General features: G+C 43.3%; 1 protein-coding gene and 1 long non-coding RNA gene across 3 annotated transcripts in view; one reads left to right on the forward strand and one right to left on the reverse strand.

Annotated features, from left to right (window-relative positions):
- Nucleotides 1–21735, reverse strand: part of PDE8A (phosphodiesterase 8A) — a 2294608-nt gene that overhangs the window by 1827729 nt on the left and 445144 nt on the right. The window contains exon 1 of one of the 2 annotated variants that reach the window (XM_078684748.1): nucleotides 19714–20777. The exons of the other annotated variant lie outside the window; for it this stretch is intronic. Within the exon in view, the coding sequence (XP_078540874.1) occupies nucleotides 19714–19932 (219 nt within the window). The 5' untranslated portion in view covers nucleotides 19933–20777. Of the gene's footprint in view, nucleotides 1–19713; nucleotides 20778–21735 lie in introns of those variants that run through there. 2 annotated transcript variants of the gene reach the window in all.
- Nucleotides 21211–21735, forward strand: part of LOC144826425 (uncharacterized) — a 122024-nt gene continuing 121499 nt past the window's right edge. The window contains exon 1 of the long non-coding RNA XR_013609820.1: nucleotides 21211–21347. This is a non-coding gene — a long non-coding RNA (uncharacterized LOC144826425). The remainder of the gene's footprint in view (nucleotides 21348–21735) is intronic.

Here is a 21735-nt window from a genome sequence, read left to right on the forward strand (position 1 = left end):
GTGCACCTGTGTGTTTATTTTTTCCGAATTACTCTTTTAATGTTTGAAATTTAAATCATACAAATTGCTGGGGGTCCCCGGCTTCCAGTGGCGAGTCAATTGGGGTCCTCAGGAGTCAAAAGTTTGGGAACCACAGATCTAGAGGGCTTTATGTGGGCAGATTTGGATTTTGAAGGTAGGAGAACTAGAGGTAAGGTGTACATAGCCACCAAGGGGGTATACATATTAGGTTGACCTCATCAACAAGAGATGGGCATAGAGTTAGACTCTAATGCTTAACCATCTGTTTATATTGTCTCTTCTAACAATGAGGGGTTTGTTTCAAGTATAAAAAACACATTTCCTAAACTATTTAATGATACTCTAGGAAAATATGCTGACTTTAAACACAAAATCATTCTCAAAGATACCACTGTCGCTGTTAGACACAGAGTACGTAATGTACCTTTAGCATACCGCAACAAACTTAAAGAGATGTTAACAGATCTAGTTGCTAAAAATATCATTGAACCCATAGAATCCTCTCCATGGGTTTCTTCGGTTGTGTGTTGACCTTCGTAGTTTAAATAAAGAAATTTGGATAGATAGACATCCCCCACAAATGATACATGAATTGTTCTCTACACTTTCTGGGGCCTGTATTTTTACAACAGTAGATTTAGCTAGCGCCTATCATCAGGTTATCTTACATGAAGAATCTAAATTCGCTTGTTACGCCAGAAGGAATGTTTCAATTCTTACGTATGCCTTTTGGCCTAGCTAGTGCTGCATCAGTATTTCAAAGACTCATGAAGGAAGTCTTGGAGGGGTGTTCTGAAGCAATTGCTTTCCAAGACGATATTCTAATTTTTGGGAAAGATTTTGAAGAACACAATAGAAATTTAGAAAACGTGTTAAATCGTGTACAGAGTAAAGGACGAACTCTGAAATTTTCAAAATGCAGATTCAGACAGAACAAAGTTGAATATTTGGGACATGAGATATCCAGTGAGGGCATCAATCCCAAATTCAACCATGTGGATAGTATTTCGAACGCACCTGCACTGACAACAAAAGAAAAGCTGTTCTTTTTTTTTAGGTATAACAGAGTTCTACAGTAGACTATTCCTCCAAGGTACATCCGTTAAGATTGTTGTTAAAGAAAAATGTAAAATGTGTGTGGGGTAATGATCAGCAGCTAGCTTTTAACTTGTTAAAAAAATTAATTATTTGTTCGCCTTTTTTGAGACCATTTGTAATTGGTAAAGAATGTATTGTAGCTGTAGATGCTAGCAGTACCGGTTTGGGTGCTGTGTTAAAGCAAAGCAACAATAGTGATGAATATAAAGTGTCATATGCTTCCAGAACGATACGAGGTGCAGAGTGTAATTACTCCACCATTGAAAAAGAATTGCTAGCATGTATTTGGGCGGTTCAACACTGCCGCCAATTTTTGTGGGGCACCAAGTTTCGCTTAAGAACGGATCACAAGCCCCTGATAAATATTCTAGCGGCTGGTGGTGGTAGAACACTTATGGCACGTCTAGCTAGATTAGCTGCAAAGCTACAAGAGTATCAATGTATTGTGGAATATATTCCGGGTCATTTAAATGTGCATACTGGCTGCATGTCAAGATTATCTTTGTCAGATGTACCTGATTCTAATAATACTATTGAGGAGTGTGATGTAACTTATACAATTGATGATGTCAACATTGGCATAAACACACACAATCTGAAATTATTTCTGAGAAACCGTGGAAAGATGCTATGTGTGAGGACTGCAATTTGACTGAGGTTGTGAAGTTTCTAGAAAATAGTAGTCCAGAAGAAAGGAAATTAAGTGGAGAGTTAAGCTCATTTTTTTAAATCAAAGATGAACTCATGTTTTCACAAAGCATCGTCACTAGAGGGGACAAAAATGTTCCTCCAAGCAAACTTAGAGAAAGGATTGTAACCTTGGCTCATGAGGGACATATGGGTATATCCAACACTGAGAGACGGATAAGAAAATTGTATTGGTGGCCTAGTGTTGATAGTATGGTTGACAGATGGGTTAGTGAGTGTCTCCCTTGTTCCAATAGTGACGAGTCGGTCAAACCATTGACTGTGGAGGTAACCCCCATTGAGTATGCTCAAGGACCCTGGAGGAAACTTGGTATTGATATCATTGCTCCACTAAGTGTTCCATCTGCTAACGATGTGTTTGCTTTAGTCCTGGTGGATTATTTTTCTAAATGGCTGGAGTTGAAGGTTGTGGATAAGATCACTTCGGCTCAGGTAATTGAATTTTTTGTTGAGGTTTTCTGTCGTGGAGGCCTGCCTGCGGAACTGATCTCTGACAATGGTCCGTAATTTATTAGCAGGGAGCTAGATTTGTTTCTTAGTAGATGTGGTGTTGTGCATAAAAGAGTATCTAAATATAATCCCCAGGCAAATGGTCAAGTAGAACTCTTTAATAGAGTTATAAAAGAGTCTATCCAGTTAGCCATTAAGTGTGGTTTTGTTTGGAAAAGAGCTTTACGAGCTACCATGTTGACTTATCGAACGTCTCCTAATTCTGTCACAGGTTTGTCTCCTTTTGAAATGTTGCGTGGAAGAAAACCTGGTTCCAAACTCATGCCTTGGTGGTTAAAAATAAGTAACTCTTATGACTCTGCAGTGGATTTGTCTCAAGTTAGGGAGCGTGTTCAAAAATATCAAGAGAAAATAAAGAATGATTCTTTCAAGGATCAGTTTACTAAGCCTAGAGTCAAAGTGGGAGATTTAGTTTGTGTTAAGTTTGGTGGTTCTTTTAATAGGAAGTGGTCTAAATGGTCGGATCCTGTTAAGGTATTGGAAGTGTTCAGTAAAGCAGTGAGAGTGGATGGGGGTTAAATTTGGAATTTCAGGCCTTTATCTTTGTGCAGATCTGTGGGTAAAAGGGAACACAATTCACAAATACTTCCTGATAAATTTGATGAAGGGGGAGATGATTTTCCAATTTGTTTGGACACACATTATGTCATCAATCCTGATTCTAATGCTTCTGATTTGCATACTAATAGTACCAGTGTTGAACATAGTTTGGATCCTATGATCAGTCATGAGAATATTGATGACCAATACACTGAACAATGCAGTAGTACTTTTCTACCCGATAGCAAAGTAGTTGAACTAAGGAAAAGTTATTGTATCAAATATTTGCCTGTTAAAATGAAAGATTTTGTACAATTTTAATTGTTATATGTTTTTTTGCCAGCTATTTCTGTATTATTATTTTTTCTAGGTTTTTATCTTTTTTTTTTTAATGTGGAAAGTGTGTAGTGTCTCCATGCTGGAACATGTCCTGGAATGTTCTCTGCATCCCATGGGGATTCTATAGTGGCAGTTGGCCAGAGGTTAGAAGACATTCGAGCTTTGTGGTTGTCTCACCTGTCTTCCCCCAATAAACTCATCTTGTAGCCTATGCGGTGTCCATCCAGTCTTTACCACAGTATGCTCTCTGAAATATGGCTTTAAGAAAAGAGTTTTTAAAAACCGGTAACACAACTTGTGAACACATTTGGCATCTGCATGCCCAGCTACCTTTTCTGAGAGTTATACTACTTAATTGCTTCATAATATGTTTGAATATGCATGTCTATGCTTGCAATTTTCTATGTCTGTCCTTTCTATCATTTGGAAAATGTAATCAAAACTTTACAAACTATTTTGGGATGTGTTTTTGCCCCTCCTGGATTGGATGCAAAGTGATAAAACAGATAATTATCAGCATATCGCTGCTTCCATAATGCAAACACCAAAAATCTAATTCTTCCAAGGATCTAACTTCAAAAAAAGGTAGTAACCTCATTAGTCCATGGTTTCCACTTAAGGGGACTACGGTGGGGTGAATAGTGCTAATGGTTTCTTTTGCTGTGGACAAGACAGAAGGCTTCAAGTAAACCCAAATCAGAGCATGCATGTTCTGCAACAATCTCTTCTATGCCGAATTGTTAATGTAAATGGCCTCATTAGAAGAGCTTCTGATAAGAAGCACACATGGCTAGAAGAATACGTCCCTAACTGTATTACAACAAAGGTTTGGCTCTCCTTTCCTCAGTTGCACTGTTAGCAACGTTCACCAGATCGAAGGACACCAGGGGTCACCTCACAGTTGACAAATACAGACATAAACACCAAGGTCAAATGTCAAGGTCAAGGGGGTGCAGCTGTTACCCACTAGCAAACAGGCCTCAAGCGCCTATGGTGTCCATGTCCTTGTGCATAGGATTTAGGTTCTGGTGACATGGTTTAACACTACAGATACTCCCCCGCCAAAAAAAGACTTCTGCTTTTGAATTTTGAAAAGGAAATGCACACATTTTGCCCAGTTTAAAGGCCTGGTAAACCACACAACGGAAAGGCACCTCATGACACCAAGCTGCCTGTTTACTTCCACAATATATTAACACGGATTAGGAAAGATTTGTTCTGAGGCAAAATAAGAAAAAACAGAGTGAATCCATCGATTGTTAATGAAATCCTTGGCCTTTGGGGAACTTGGGTAACACGTGCCCTTTACTTGGGCAAAAAGATAAAGTTAAGACACATGTAACTGCAAGATGCTTGATGTCCAAATAACAATGGCAGATAGTGAGATGCCAGCATATGGCTGGAAAAAATCCTAGAGTTTGCTAAGATGCAAAAACCAGCCAAAGCTCAGACAGTTCAAGCAAGAAGAGTTAGGGAGAGTCCTCGAAAAGTAGAACGCATATGTGTTAAAAAAACAAACAGAGACGTGTCAGCAAGCCCTTCCAAAATAAAGAAAAGCAACAGAGTCAATTGTGGCATTTTATATTTTCACTAGGAGAGTAAACAAAGGTTAACTGCTTAACCGTGGCGCGAATTCCACCGTGGTGTGGCGGTTTTAACGAGTGGGCGGGGCCGCATCGGCCAACGGACGTGCGCAGCACTGGCCAGGTAGTGCTTGCGACGGCCATTGGCCGACAGGAGCACGGAAGGGGTTAAAGGAACGTTCTAGTTAGATGAAAATACCAGTTAAAACATACTTTCCTAAACTAATAAAACCACTGAACTTCACCAGTTCTAGTTATCTCAAGTAACTTTAACTCGTGCCCTAAGGTAACTATAACTCGAGCACCCACCATGCACAGTTTTGCCATCAATTATGTCATTGAAAATGCTGCAGTGATAATATCAATGATCAAATACACGAAGAAGGAACAGGGAATCTTCTAAGGTCCAGCACACATGCTCTCAAAATATACATACAAGCAACAGGGTAGGTAGTATCCTAGATTTGATATAGAAGAGAAAGAGATAACAGGCAGGAGGGAACTGATCAGTCAGGTGAGAGGGATCTGATTAATCAAAAGCAAGAGCCGTCACACACCAAGATAGGGGTCATGCTTCATCATCACGCAGCTCCTCGTTAGGCCGTTGCTGCAATTCCCAACAGGCCCCTCAAGGAGGCTCTTTGATGGGTATCTTTTAAAGATTTCAAAAGATGTGATGAAGCATGTGTGGAGGTGAAGCGTTGGGAAGATTTGTTGAAGGCTTGTAATAGAGGGAGTTAAAAATGACTTCGAGGCAGTATATAGTGTTTCTTAAGCAGGGGTCTCCCATTAGGAGTAAAAACAGTATATGGCAGTCTAGGAGGTAATGATCCTTCACAGCTAAAATATAGTGAAAAAGGGGGTCAACATGTATCTTATTGTTAAAAAGTCATAGTCGATCGATGCAATCCATCAGGACCAAAACATAACCTAATCTAAACCTGATCGGGAATAAGAATAGTGTGGTAAAATTAACCAATTATAAAATCATCCACATGTACAGTGGTGAAAGGGGTACCTTGTGTAGGCAATTGTGCATTTCCTAACCGGTAAAAAAGAAAGATAGTAAGTATGGGGCATCACCACCATAGGGGACGGAGTAATGGCACCCATTAATGATGTATATGTACAGCTGGCAGCACTGTCCATGCTCATGCCATTAGTAAATTGTTGCCACCAATGAACGTGCAAACTAATACAGACAAACACACGAAGAGTGAAACACACGTGTCAAACCATTCACAACCCAACAGTCCACATGTGTATGCACATGGCGCAAAAAAATCTCTAGTTGTTATACAGATGAAAATATATGCAGTACATGCCGCCATGGTGATCATTCTAACCCTCATGAACTAAGATACATGCCTCTTATGTGTCGGCAGATGACCTCAAACTGCAGTATAAAACGAATGGGAGACAGTTTCAAATCATAGCTTTACTAACAAGGCTGACCACAATCAAAAAGGTCTATGACTGGACATCGGACTCAGTTACTCATGGCATTCTGCACAAGAAACCTCCGGCGACCTAACCTGCTCTGCAACGCTGGAGGTGATAGGGTCACTGGGGCAAAGGTTTCAATAGTGGTTCGAAAAGTCAACTGCAAGTGCGAGCAGGTGTGGAGGGAGGTGCTTACAGAGAAACAAGTGTGGCAGAAAGACTCTGCGTCAAGTATGAGGGGTGGTCTAAGCAAGCCTCCAAAGGAATGCTTCAGCCAGATGCTGTGAGAAGGATATGGACCGAGTGATCTTCTATCTTAGAGTGGGCCGCACATGGAAAAAGATAATAAGAAGTGCGCCTAACACAATAGTGTCAACTAACAATGTGGTCTAAGCAAGCCCCCAAGGGAGCACTATCGTCGGCTGACGTCATGAGAAGGAAATGGCCCAAGCGATCCACCATTTTAGAGTGGACTGTATATGCAAAAAGAGTTGGAAGTGCGCTTTAAACAATAGGTGCTCGCACAAACATAAAGGAGGATAAAATCACCTCACTGGTACCGATGGGTCCTGCGGGTCATGCACGTCCTCCACCTTGGAGAAGCCTGCATTTTTCACTATACAGGATTTACGAAATGTGTCCCAGTGTGAAAGGGGGCGTCCTTCTCAATAGATAATAATAGCAACAACTTAAAAGGAGCAAAATATCATAGCGGGTCTTCCAACTAGGAGTAGCCCACTTCGGATAAGAACAGTTGTATAATAAGAGCCTCAAACAATGGGTAATTCAAAGATGAGGACAGGAAACAATCAGATAAGTAGAGAATGTACCTAAACATCAGTTCTCAACCGTACCATGAAAGAGGTATGTAAGAATAGGCTCACATAAAGCTCAGAAAAGCAATCAACAAAGATATGTGTGGAACGTCTTGTGTGTGCAGTAAAGATCCATGATCGAATTTGCTCCAAGGTATGTCATTGTTGAGGTTGGTGAAGTGTGTGCCAAGGCAAAATACCCAACATTGTTCCCCCTGAAAGAAGGCTTTTTTGTTCATGTTATGATTTGTTTGAAGACAGTCCAGTTAACATCGTCTAGGGGGGTGTATTTTGTCGGAGACACACCTTTGTGGATTCCTTTTCTGAGCTTCATGTAAGCGTATGCCCGAGCCCAGCGAAGAAGTGCTTTTGTAGTGCAAATCAAACGATTAAACACAAGTGCAACTGAAACAGATCAAAGAAGCAGCCCACCCAGAAGCCAAATCAGAACCCAGTTATTTCAAGCACCAGTGAGGATGATAATAAAAAGGTCTTCACTGTATCCCACAAGGCTAAGCACAGAACAAAGGAAGTCATCCTGTAAGCAAGATTAAAGTCTAAAGGTTGGAAGTGATTGACTTTACGGATATAGAAGCCTCAGTGAAAGTCAATTCTTATTAATTCAGAAGCCTATAGACAGATGTACATTATGTGAGATCAATAATAAAAAAATATATGCCTTTGTGGGAGCATGTGCATCGTTCTACAAGGCACAAAGCTAAGATGGGCCAGAACAGCTAAAAGCGAATGTATAAAAATGGAATGTTGATTAGCAGTTCCACTGCGGAGGCTCAGCTCAACAAACCATTCAAGTGTCGCTGAGAGTGCATTCTGATACTTTCTTTCAGGCCATTAGATGCTCACAAAAAGACAAGAGGATGTACATAGACTATCCATCACAGCATAGATGGGTGCCATTCCACTTGATGTAGAAATTGAAACAATAATACAAAAACTAGAAGATTACGTTGGTTGAGTAGTAACGGGTACAACTGTATACATCTCCATGATTGTGCTGGAGAAGAAGAGCTGAGGGAGGCAGGGATATGCATGGCCATGTGTCTGCTAAACAGAGTTATGTTATGTAACTAGATATTTATGTAGTGAACTGTTACCCAACTTCTTGGCCTCTTGACAGTCCGTAGAGACTTTTGGTTATGATTCATCTTGATAAGGTTTTTCACCAATGGATTTAGGTCCTAAATCACAACTGGTGTGTGTGGATGTTTTGGATGGTGTGAGCTATCTCTGTTATAGTGCTCCATATGGGGGTGAGCCCTGCAACTTTTCAACCTAACCTTTGTGAATTTTTGCGGTCTTGTAGTCATCCTCTGTCTAGAGTTCAAAGCAACAGAAGTTTGGTCCCCTGGGATATTATTTCAAGGGCAGTTGTTCAGTGGAATATAGGGGGTGTGGGTATCCATGCTTCAATGCCACAAGCTGTGGAAAGGAGTTCATGGATTCCAGTCTAGCACCATATCTTTTCTTTGCTAACAGGTGTGCAGATTTCCAAAATTGGCCATTTATTAAACATACATAAAGAACCTAGAGAGACAGGTGGTTCTTGAAGCTAGATCTCCATGATGGGAAATACCACCTTACATTGCATCAAGACTCACAGTAAAATTACAACATTTACCAGACACTTACGGTTAAGGCGGCACAAGACACTGAGCAGTGGTATATCACAGACTTCTGTAGATTATGCATCATCATACACGTCAAAGATAAAAAAACACCATGACAAAGCACTCCTACAGCGGCTAATGAACAGATGCTTAATGTTCCACAAAACTTCCACTTTGATCTATATAGGTACAAATGTAATGTTAGGATATATCAAACATTCTATGTTCTGCCTGTAAAATGGTTGGCTCACAGCCAACAACGAATTGAAAAACGGGCTCTCCAGCTATCCTGTCCTTAAATTATGTTTAAGTTTTTTACTTGGGAAGGATGTCTCACTACCAACATGGATGAAGAGAATATGTTATTCTCCAGCTGTCATATTAATTAAAGTTTGAGTTTGTTTTTGAACTGGGATGGACAATGGCTAAAGGAAGACCTGATTTAAAATCATCACTCCAGGCATCCTGTTGACCAATCAATCAATTAATCAAGATTTGTGACGCTTGCTAAACACCTGACAGGGTATCCAGGTGCTTGCAGGTCCCAAAGGCTCATTCAAACAGCCCGGTATTGAGGGCCCTTCAGATGCCAGAAGTCAGGTGGTGGTCCGGAGTTGCGTGGGGAGGCTGCACAACAAATGGGGGGGTCAGGGAGAAGCAAGGAGAAACCAGTGCAAACAAGAGAAAAACAAGGAGAAGGCACGCAGAAAAGAAAAGGGAAAGCAAGGAGAAAGCAGTGAGAAAGAGGGAAAAGCAAAGAAACGGGCGGAAAGCAAGGAGAAAGCAGTGAAAACAAAGGAAAATCAAGTAGAAAGATCACAAAAAACATGGGGGAAGTAGGAGAAACCAGTGAGAATGAGGAAAATCAAGGGGAAGCGATTCAAATAAGCATTGGTAAATGTATTAGGTTTCGCCTCATTATTTAAATATATATATAAATATATTATTCTTTTTTCATGTTAGCTTAGTGGCCAGTTGTGCAATATGAAGTGTCTAGAGCCTGGAAGTCTAGTAGGGGTAAACCCAGGAGATCTGTCAAACCTTTTAGGTGGGTTGGTACTTTAGTGGAGAGGCTAGGACTTTCTGTGATTAAACGGTCAAGAGGGGGAACCGCTTTTAAAGAGAGACTGGCTTGGATGGGGAGGGCTGCTCCGGAAAAGATAGTATTGATGGAGTCTGCCCATCAGTATCACGGAGGGGTGTGAAGCCTTTGGGAAGTCTATATGGGTGCACTGAGACGGTAGGAGCTGTAATGGGTGCACAGAGTCAAACTGGGCAGGGTCATGGTGGGACTGCAACAATGATTTGGAAAACTATTTTCCCTGTTGCGGGTAACATACATCATAGGCCGAGTCTCTTGGTTCTCCTTTCTGGCTCTAGTTGGGCCTCGCCTCATCTTCCAGAAAATCCAAGTAGTCTCGCTGAGCCTAGCACATTTCCCTGTCGTCCCCCAAATCCGTCTGCGGAGCTGCGGTCATGCTAGCGGTTCAAGGTGGTGTAGGTAACGTAAAGAGTTGGCTATCGGGCAGTGACGGATGTTGGGCGCAAATCGCTGTGCTGCATAATGCATTTCTGTGAGGCTTCACTTTCCCCCATCGTAAGAGTGCACTATGGTGCTGGAAACACATCCCGGCTACAAGTTCACAACTACCAAAACTTGCTGCTACCCCACCCATTCACTACTCCTGCTAGGATCGGGGGCAGAGTCGCAAATGACCAGGCTACAGATTAAAACAGAGCGCCCATTTTCAAAGGGACAGATTACAATATAGGGAACATACAGATTCTTAACTAGAAACACATGAAATTATTTTATTAAAGATTACTTCAACAAAAATAATACGCAAATTGTTTGTACTAAAGAAAGTACTTTTTTCTTTTTTTACAGTGATGAAAATAAAATAAACATGTTTGTAAACTAAAAACATTAATAGTTTTGTAAGCCCTCCTGCTGCGAGGACATCATAGTTGCGGATTTTGTCTAATTAAGCCTCCCAACAGAAATGCGCTCTAAATGCATGCAGCCAGGAAATCAAATAATATGCAGCAGTTTAACCAAAAGGAAAAGAGTTTGAACCACCAATGCAGATGGGAAGGATGTAATGTAATGTAATGTGTATACTTGTAAAGCGCACTGTTGCCAGTCGGCGTCCTGGCGCTGTATACCGCTGGGGAACCCGTCCTGGCTTTCCCTGTGGGATGGTCCTTGCTGGGAATCCCCAAGGTGGAGCCAGGCATCCCCGGCGTTGATGGGGCCGTTGTGGAGATTAGGCAAGCTAATGCCCAGAGTTGCCGAGTGGGACCCCTGGTTAGAGTAGGCATCGAGGCGAGAATTATCGAGTCCGCTGACCCTGGTCCACGACCCTGCCGCATCGGGAATCGAACCCTGGTCCCGGGCCGACTTCTGCTTCCGGGTCTGCCGCCTCTAACCAGTGAGCCACACCACACCACAAGTGAGCCACACCACACCACAAGTGAGCCACACCACACCACAAGGAGTAGCCAGAGCTACTGATGCAAGTCTCTGGGATGCAACATCCTGTGATTCTGGGCAAATCATTTAATTTCTCCGGTTGAAAAATTGGGCTATATAAATCTGCTCATTCAATCTAAAGTATCACACAAGCCAAAAGCTAAGAAAGAGGTAAAACTTCATGAACATTTTTTTGCCACCAAAGCGGATGTTAACAGTATTTCGGCCACGGGAAATTAATAGGAGAAGCAGAGAAGTAAAAAGCATTGGTAAATGCAGGAAAATATGCTGCAGGCAATAGAAAGAGGAAATATAAGTGGCAAGCACAGGAACCAATGAAAAACCAGGATAGCGAGGGAGTGGGATGTCAGCCCCTTTTAAGATTGATATTGAATACAATAGATTTCACAAGCACAGTGCAAGCGCTCTGCAGACGAAACCTAAAAATGGGGTAAAAGCAAAGAGAAGATGGAAGCAAAAGCAATGCAGTTGCACGGGAAAAACTGGGACTAGGACCTGCTCAATCGTGCCATGCTGGGTCTCTATTAAGTTGGTCCTGGGAGGAGGGAAATAATGGCTGGCTTGCGGGAGCGGCAATGAGGGGGGTAAATGCAGTGAGAACAGGGGAAAAGCAAGGAGAAAGCACACAAAAACAGGGGGACGGGGGGTGGGAGAGAGCAGTGATAAAGGAGAAGACGCAAAAAAACAGGTGGAAAAAAGCAAGGAGAAAGCACACAAAAAACAGGGGAAAAGTAAAGGGCAGTGAAATGGGTGGAAATCAAGTAGGAGGAACAAAAAAAATGGGGAAAAAACAAGGAGAATGCAGTGAAAATGATGGAAACGCAAGAAGGCATTAAAAAAAAAGAGGGGGTAACAAGGAAAGATAGGAGCAAGAGCGATGCAGCATCACGGGGAGTGCTGACCCTGGAACTGGACCAGAGGTGGCACAGATTTCTTTTCTAGGAAGGAGCCTAAAGAAGATACGCCTTAGAAATAATCAACAAGAGACTTGGTGTGCTCAAATACCCCCTCACAAGAATTCAAGTAAGATGCAAATACTAGTAATATCTGACATACCACAACATTAGTTTAAGCAGTATTCATAACCAGAATTAAATTGTATTTGCAGAATCAGTAGGAGAAGTTGAACATAAAAAGTGAAGATGATTACGTAAATTGCCTAGTCTTACTCACAAGTGTGTTATTTAGTTCATAGCTCAAACACTCAAGTATCTTAAAACGGCACTGCCTTCTCCTCCTTTTCATTAATTACAGACACAAATAAACATCACAATTATGTCCAAGATCGCATCCCTAAAGAAATCATTAATCCATAAGTGGTGGTTCCAACTAAAGGGAGTTACAACTTGCTAATAAAAATACAAGTATGCTACTGGCTGAAGACGGCTGTAATGCCAGAAATCGGTCCTGGGAAGCTTGTTTCCGGTCAAGGGAAGGCATGGCTTGGCAGTTCGGGCTGGACTGTTCCCATGAGGCACAGGGTCAGACTGATTTGCATATGGCCATGTCTGAACTGGGGTGGCAGAGTGGGCTAAAGAACGGTGATGGATTAAACCCAGATCTGTTGACTGGGTGTGAGTGTTTGATTGGTTCGGATGCTCCGTCCATCACCACCCCCTTTTGGACCACTCGCGGTGTATGAACACAAAGATTCCATGGGCAGCACCAATACAAAAGGTTTCGATACTATGTGTAAAAGACACACTTTTCTGTCCTACGGACGGCCTCCTTAGTATCAAGCCCTTTGTACTACGAGGTTGAAATGCAAAACATTGACAGTTTCAGGTCAGCAGTATAAACATAGTTTGTGGACAATACACCCCTAAAAATAAAACCAAGTGTAAAGCAGCAAACTAATTGAAGCATTCATTTTGGGGTTATGCACTCCGTGGGACTAAGGGGTGGAATTTGTGCAAGAGCCCTCACTGAGAAAAGAATTTCAGTTTACTATCCTTCTGGCTCGCCTGTTTTACTAAAAATGCATAAAAAGGACAATCATTTTTTCTTTAACGCAAAGAATATTGCGGCACAGCATAAGTCCTTCTTTTGTAGTTTCTCCAAAATATTGGCGGTGGTGTATACCAACCCTATAAAAAAAGAAAATATTAATTTGATATGATCTATATAGGTTTTAAGGCAGGTTAGGTTTTTCTCCTATTTTCAAATATTAAAATTACTCAAAGGAGATATTCCTGGCACTAAAATCAAAAGCATTTATCAGTATGGTTAGACAATGCACGTACATCAATTTGTGTTTGACTGAAGGGATTTCTACTTTTAATATATTTCAGGATACGCTTTCAGCAGTTTGTAGTCGGTCATACTTCTTACTTAAGTAGTGTTCCTTCTGTGGATAGGGTTCACTAGTGGCTTAGAATTACGTAGCATGCAATTTAAATTACCAGTGTTTTGCTGTTATTTTGATCGTCTTGTCTCTGAAACTGTATGCTTCATTTCTAATAATATGCGAATGGCCCCTTGCAATACATCTCTCTACTGGGTAGTTACTACTGGCTGACTAGTGAAAGGCATCGATGACTTGTTAGCTCAGTGGTCCACTAGTATTGAAACCCAAACACACGTGGATTGTTACATATTGTTTGTTTTAATAGTTTCTTTATCTTAAGAGTGTTTTTTCTATCGGAGCCAACAATATAAACTGTAGATGCAAAACTAGAATGTGCACTGGCACAACTTCATCCCTGATGTAGAATATTTACGTCTTTCTTTTTCACCCAATTGCAGAGTCGAGAATTTCAGAGTCCTTTATTCTTCTTATCCAAAAAAGTTAGCATATCAATGTTTTTAAGGTGACAACTAAAAAAAACGAAATCAAGGATGTTCCGAGGGGAATTTTGATTCCATCAAAACTCAGAGCAAAAACTAGGCAGCACTGTTTCATTCTTTTCTAAGTTAAATAAAAAAAAGTGTAGCTGCAACAATACATAAAACGTTTTGAAATAGATCATGAAATGATTTGATTTAATGTGGCCTTTTAAAGAAAAGCCTGGTTTATAATATATGTGCACTATTTAAAAAAACGGGTACGTATAATGTTGGTGTTAGACCGGTCAGCTCTAGAGTGGTCTTACCCCGCATTTTTTACCTTGTGTCTCATTTTTGCCACCATCTTTTTGTTGGACCTAGGCCTCTGTGCGCCTCACCACTGCCAAACAGTGCTGAGGTGTGCTGAGGTGCAGGTGCGCTCTCCTAATAACATGGCTGCCACAGGCCCCTGCTACTACGTAGTGGCCATTGCACATGCACGCACTTGTAGTTAGGAGCAGGATGGGACATACTGCTACTGTATCTTTGCCGTCCCGCCTTTTTGTCCCATAGACAGACATGTAGGCGCTCCTGGAACCTTCCTGCCCAGGGAGGAGTTATGCTTTGCTGCCTTTCAGGAGGGTCACCTGACCTAGGGGTATAAGAGGAAAGGAGGGAAACCTGACTAGTTAGTTGGGGCACCACTGGACCTGGGGAAACCTCTGCCGGAGAATAGGCGATTGGGCCTAGGGGGGAACCTACACTACTGAGACTGATTGAGCTTAGGCCCTGCTGTACCCAAGATAGCTGAGGGACTCTGCCAGCCTGCTGACCTTGCCCAGTGAGGGGGAAACCCAGGAGACCAACTCCAGTGTGCTGCAGGGAACAGCCTGCCTTTTATGCCTGCCAACTCAACCCCTACCTGCCCCCAAGATACTGCAATCATAGAACCTGTAACTAAGACCTGCCAACAACTAGCGCTGGGACTGAAGCGCTGGGGACCCTGTGAAGCTGCTGCTGTGGGGGGGGGGGATCAACAGGTAAAGCGCTGTGCCCACCTAGCGCTATATTGCCAGAACTGTGCCCTTTGAGCGATGTTTGCACCCAGATCACCGCCGCAGCCCAGGACTTGGCTGCACTGCTGCGGTGCCCCTGCATACTGTGACTCAAGCGCTGTGATTTCCAAGCGCTATGCCACCAGAATCCTGCTAACGCCCCCGAGCGTGGTGCAGGACCAGAACCCCCACCTACTGCTGGGTGCCATGATCATGAAGCGCTAAACAGCCGAAAGCCTGCAGGTGTCTCTAAGCGCTGTGTTAGCGCGTCGTTAATGCCCAGGTACCTGCTATCCCGCGCTGTGTTTAAAGGAACGCGCCTTGGGCCCAAAATCACCACCGCGGCCCTGGGCCCCCACAGGAGAAGAGCGGGCAGTCCTTCGCACTGCCGCGGCCCCCGAAGCGAAGGGAGGGACGCCGCGGGTGCTGGGTAGGCCTCGCCAGGCCTTGGGAGCAGCCGAGGAGCATTGTGGGGCAACCGGGGCGCCAGCCGCGTCGTAGGCCGCGCCCCCTGTGAGCCGCGCTTCTATTGGTTGAGACTGCCGCGCCCCTAAAGCAGTGCCCTGATTGGTTCCCGGGCCGGGGACGGCGCGTGAAGGCCGAAGCCGGTCCAGGCCTCAGCGCGGGGGCTCCGAGAGGAGCGGGAGCCCCCTTACCTCACCCGGCCCGGTTCAGAGTGCGTGGAGGCCCAGAGTGGGAGCACAGAAGCAGCGAGGGCCTAACCGTGAACGAAGTCCCAGGTAACCCCCGGGGAGGGAGGCGAGATCTTTATCGACATTGGGTCTGCCGGGGAGCAAAACGAGAGAGGAGTGGCAGCCCCGTAAACTGTGAAGGGAATGGAAAGGAATTTAACTCCCTGCTGGTCAGACTTGACGTTGTGTGCCCTGTTGGAACTGCTAGGGGCTGGGCCATCATTAAACACCGGACTGCCCGTAACCAGCCTGGGTACTAGTATTAACCCTATGCCACAAGAGATAAGATGTTGTTACCCCGGTACCTATATTGTCACTTGCATAGGAAATGTTGTGCATGTTACCTTTATGATACCCAGGCATAAGATCTGTTACCTAAATGAATCATACCTAGGAAATGTTTTGTTGTTATACTGATGCCCAGGAAGTGTTCCATTGATGTTCCCTATGCCTAGGAAATGGTACTTGAATGATTCCCACCATCTGGGAAATGTTTTGAGGTTGTATTCATGCCCCCAAAGTGTTGCCTCATAGAGGAAGTGCAGGGGATGTTACCTGTATTAATGTTGCATAAGAGATGTTGCCTATGAAGTCCCTGAACAACAGAAGTGTTATTTTTATTGAATTGATGTCTGAGGGACGTCGACTCCATTAGCCTAGTATCCAAGAAGTGTTACCTCCCTCAACTAAAAATTAGATAAAGAGTCTTGTTTTATCAAATAACCTGGTGTGGTGTCATTCTATTGCGTGCGTGTCACTGTCTCAGTGTGAGTGTGTGCTGCACCACTGCTTTACATATTGCCTTTGGGTGCCTTCCTGCCTCGCGCCAAGCTACCGTGTCGGAATTGGTGACCCCAGTTCTAACAGTGCGTAATTGTTGTTAAGCTATACAGTAAAGTCTAGCATTGCTTATATTTTTTTTTAAATTGGATGCGATGTGAATCGGTTTAATAGGCTATGTACCTGTAAACAAAAGTACTCCATATGCATGAGCTTGAATTGTAAAATGGGAACAAACTGGTACTTGTGTACAGTCAATAAGGCTTCGGTTCCAGATAAAAAAAATATTTCAACCCTTTTGGATGATTCCTCCCTTCATGCATGTCTTGCAGAAGCCAACATGGGTAACCAAACGTAAACTTATCCTGATATGAATCTGCAATTTGCTCAATATAGGCAGCAAATTGTCCACACAACTTTGCGTCACACATGGCAAGTGTGCATCAGGGAGTTTGTTTCATTGAGTCTTGAATGGCTTTAAGCAATATAATCTATTCTCTCACATACAGTCCTCAACAGCCTCCATATCCTCCCTCCCAGCAACCACAAAATGGTAGGAACATAGTAAGAAAATATGGTAAAATGATATTTATGCAATGGAAAGACAAAAAATAACTTAGGTGTTGAAGCTGTAACCTTAAACAAGCTTGGTGTGTATGCTATCCCAAACTTTCATTCAAATTGTTGCTAGATCTATTAGAAAACCAGCAATCACGGTACATAAGTTGCACACAACCACTTTGGTATATGCCAGGCCAGAAGTCCTAGTTGCCAGCAGGTGCCTTACCAAAAATATTCAGGTGAACGCTGTTCATGTTGTTTCCCATATTTTTACCACATCCAAATAGGAAGAAAACATGTGGTCCAAAAAGTATGCGATTATAATCTTGGTTTATGGACAGCTTGGATGAGCTTGAGATACCCAAAATTATCTTTGAGACCTTTGTAATCAGACTTTTTTTTAGTTTGCTGGCCGTTAAATTATTCTACCAAATTATTCTTTGTTGTGTTTAGTAGTGGTTTCAAGAATAGAAAGGAACATAAGAAGAGTACCTGATACTGTGCCAGGAGGAATTGCGTCGGACACAAAGATTTGTGTGCACCGGGACATACCTTAAATTTTTTTGTTTTTTATAGCCTGGTTCTTTACACATGTATTCACAGGTATCTGTATGCAAGGCAAATGAACTTAATTTCAACGTATAACAGTTATTATGCACATTATTTAGACACTTATAAAGAGATCTATTCAGTCTTGGTCAGCTATGACCACCTTGGTCAATCTTCTCCAGTGTGTATGTTTAAAGTTTCCCACATGAGGGTTTTAAGAGTGATTCATAACAGTAATTCTCCATATAGTTTATACTGAGTGGCAGGATATTAGAATTTAAAAATGTTACTTTTGATAGATTCTCAAACATTCTAATTACCAATGGGGGAAAAAAGTAACTCAAAAATCATCTATCCAGGATTCGAAACAGGGGTGGCGTTTTGATAGCTTTGAGGGCATACACATACTTAGATAGCAAACACTACTTCTCAAAAACGATACCTTGCAATGGCAAGGCCATTATTGAAAGGGCACATGCTGTGCAATGTATAAGAGTTCTAAGCTTGTTACTGCCATTTAACTGTCCCAAAAGGTTTTTTTGTGGTCAATTTACATCATGTAGAGTGATGTACTTCCAGTACCACTAAAATTATGGAGCATTGTAGCACCAAATTGTAGAGAATGGTAAACTAAAAAATTTAGCAAAAGCTAATTATGCAGCTCTTCTTTCCATTAAAAACAGTCCTGCAGAACACAATAGTAAATGTTATATTATTTTTACATATGTATAGAAGCGTTCTCCGACAGAGCAACAAGGATCTAGAAATCCTTCCCATTAGCTCTTCACCCAACCCAGCCTCTTACCTTGTTTGAAGAGGATCTCAAACTCCTACTGTTGTGTGACACCTCGGGTGAAGCTATGATCACTTCTCTACGTCACCCTTTTTTTTTTTTAATCTCTTCCAGATAGAGATCGGCCTGAGTTTTCTCACCCGATTCGAACTGCTTGGTCTAGGGGGTTTCTTTGTTGATTATCTGCTATATTTATGTTGATTTGTATCTACATACTTATCCTTCTCTTGTAATGCGATCTGATTCTCTTGTGCCAAGCTTGTGTTACAGAAAAACGCCAAAATAAATAAAATGGCCACGGTCTTGAATGGCTAATTGAAGAAATAAATAGCTGAAAGGGACTGGTGAACTTCCTTAAAGTGTCCAGCAAAATCACTGTAAGTTTTGGAGCAACTAGTGGTACATTATGTGTCAAGAGCAGGAAAAGTCATGCTTATGGGAGACTGGTATGGCCAGACAACCATATTCTCTTAATGAGCAAGTGTATATACTGGTATTTGTAAAGACTAAGCAAAATGTGATTCCTGACTAAGCCTCACTGGGGACACAGAATTTGGGAGCAGTGTTGGATCAGAACAGATCTAGGGCCGTAATATGGTCGCATAAGATAAAGCAATCCACAAGTCTTACTCCATGTGGCCATTCATAAAGAAAAGCTTCTGAGTTTAACTGCTACCCGTACTGCCACTTTCTAATCTAGTATGTATGTACGTGTATGGTACTTCTGCAGCGAGAACCCAACCAAAAGCTGTTGCGTAGTAGTGGGAGCAACCCACACGTCCCTATGGGGAGGAAGGACATGCAATTCCCAGACCCCAGTCAGGCATGGGTGATGAGGAGACTATTACCTCCACAAGACTTACAGAAACAACAAGTGTCTCTTAATGGTCAGTCAAGCAAAACAGTTATCATCTAAGAGTGACGGTGGAAGAGAGACTCCTAAAACTCAAAATGAAATTAATGAAAATTTTCACACGGTATAAAAAAACGTAACAGTGTAAATATTATGATAAACATATGCAAAATATAGATGAGGGATTCAGCAACCATAAACCATTCAAACTGTGTGGAAGAGACGTCTAAAAATTGGAATTTATGGTAGGTAGTACATGGAAAATAGGAAGAGCTTAAACGTCGTCCAAACAGGCCCAATAATCAAGAAGCATGTTGGGGATGCGTCCCCGCTGTATGAAGTAATTTACAGCCATACGAGATCTTCCACGATTCATTGGGAAATCACGTTGTGCGAGTGCAGGTCATAAAAAAGTGTGTAAGATCAAAATACTGCAGTTTATTCAACAGTTTGAGTGGTAGCACTTGCACGGCGTGAGTCTTTACCTTCACACTGGATCCGCTGATGCGAGTGTCAGCCTCCATGCTCTCTCCTCGGTCCTTCTTGTACGAGGGTGCCCGCAGCTTGTATGTGGAGGTGGACTTTACCGGAGCCCCCGGGGCCTGGTTGTCCTGTTCCCGGGGGGTGGCGGAGTCCTCGGACTCTTTGCCACTGTGGTACACCACCCTGCTGTCAGAGATGTGAATACTCGGAGCGCAGCCCATGCCTAGGTGGCACTTTTTGACACAACGACCCCCCAGACCTTCCTTCCTCCTCAGTTAGTCTCAGTGTGTGGGACGCTCGAGCGGATGTTCTCTCTCCGTGGTGTCCTCCTCCAGCATGTCACCAGTGCCCTGGGGGGAGAGAGAGAGATGCGGCCCGGAGAGAGGCAAAAGAACACCCGCTGCCTTTTCTTCCTGGTGGTGCAAACATGAAATCAAAGCCAGAGGAAAGCCCGGGTCCCTCTGTCAGGGGCTCCGCAATGACGTGTGTCCCCGCTCTTCCTCATTCACCGCGTCCAGTGCCTGCACACCTCGAGCCCAGTGAAAAGAGTCGCTCTTCGCAGGCGTCCACCCGAACCAGAAGCACTCGGCAGCCCTGTTTAGGCGAATTTGTTTCGCCAACACACCTTAGCAAAACAACAAGCAATTCTCCAGCCCATCAAGTTCATGAGCAGCTCAAGCGGTGCTCCTCGCATCACCCACCGTTTTTATGTGATTTTTTTTCGTGCAGGGGGAGTGGAGAATCCTTCACCGGGTTACCCCCTCCCTCCCCTCTGCTTCCTGCTACAGGCTGCGGCTGGCCGGGCTCATCTCCTGCTACAGCAGCAGCAGCGCCGCCGCCGCATCCCTCCTCCCTCACAGCGACGTGAGCGGACTCTCCGCGCTGCCGCCCTGTGCGTACGGGAGGCGAAGGCTGATCATCAGCGCCCTCCTCCCCCACGGGCGTCGTTTCGGGGAACGGGCCTTGACTCCTGGCTGTGCCCGTAACCGGACCACTGAAACGGACACAGACCCCACTGGTTGTGCCCGTAACCGGACCACAGGGGGCAGAAGCCAGGCAGACCCAGTGCCCCACATTCTACCTCCTCCATTATCCGTCTTCCAAATCGTTTAACGACTTGTACGAAATCGGAAGGGTAAAACCGAGAAAGCGAGCAAAACGAAACACTCTACGTACACACTCAACATGTTGATCATTTTAATGACGACCTCCTCGTCGCAGTGCTTATTTGCAGGCTGTTAGCTTAAAACTGACAATTGTTTTATTTAACAGCAAAGAAAATTGCTAACATTCCCCAAAGGTGAAGTACAAGAGTTTGCTGCTTTTCAGTGAAAGAAAAAAGATTTTTTTTCCGGTTTGTTTTTTTCTCCACGTTTTCCCATCCTTTTCCTCACCACTGCATTTGACAGCGGCAGATCCAATTAAAACAGCCGCAAGCAATGGCCTCTTGATCTTTACTGACGTCAATGTAAATCAGAAGGGCGGGCCAATGGAAGGCGGGCCGGGTAGTTGGAGGACGGAGCGAATTTCAAATGCGTCAGAGTCTCCTCAGCACCGTGAGCGCTGTCTTCGAAAGCGCGTGTGCTTACGAGATCTCTGGCGCGGAAGCCAACTGCAGTGATAAGGGAGAGGAAGTGTAAGTGACGAGTTTTCGCCTGTGTAATAACCAAAGCACATTGGTGTGTACTAAGACCGAGGGTGGTCTGTATTCTGCACTCTTATTTTCTCATAGTGGAATTGTGTGGTGTGGGTTGGATGTTTTCGGTGTGTAGTGACATTGTGTGCGGAGTGAAATGTGGTTTGTTTGTTGTGATATTATGTGATGTGGAATAGAAATGTGTAGAGTTAAATTGTACGGGCTGGAACTGTGTGGCGTTGAGTGAAATTATGTAGGGGGAATTATGTGGCATGTTGTAGAGTGTATTTATGCGCATTGTTGCTTCATGGCTTTGAGAGGATTTACCTGGGGTATATTTTATGTGGTGTTGAGTAGAGTGTAATTATGTAGAGAAGAGTTGCTGGAA

Source organism: Lissotriton helveticus, chromosome 3_2, assembly GCF_964261635.1.
Source record: "Lissotriton helveticus chromosome 3_2, aLisHel1.1, whole genome shotgun sequence".
NCBI classification, from domain to species: Eukaryota; Metazoa; Chordata; class Amphibia; order Caudata; family Salamandridae; genus Lissotriton; species Lissotriton helveticus.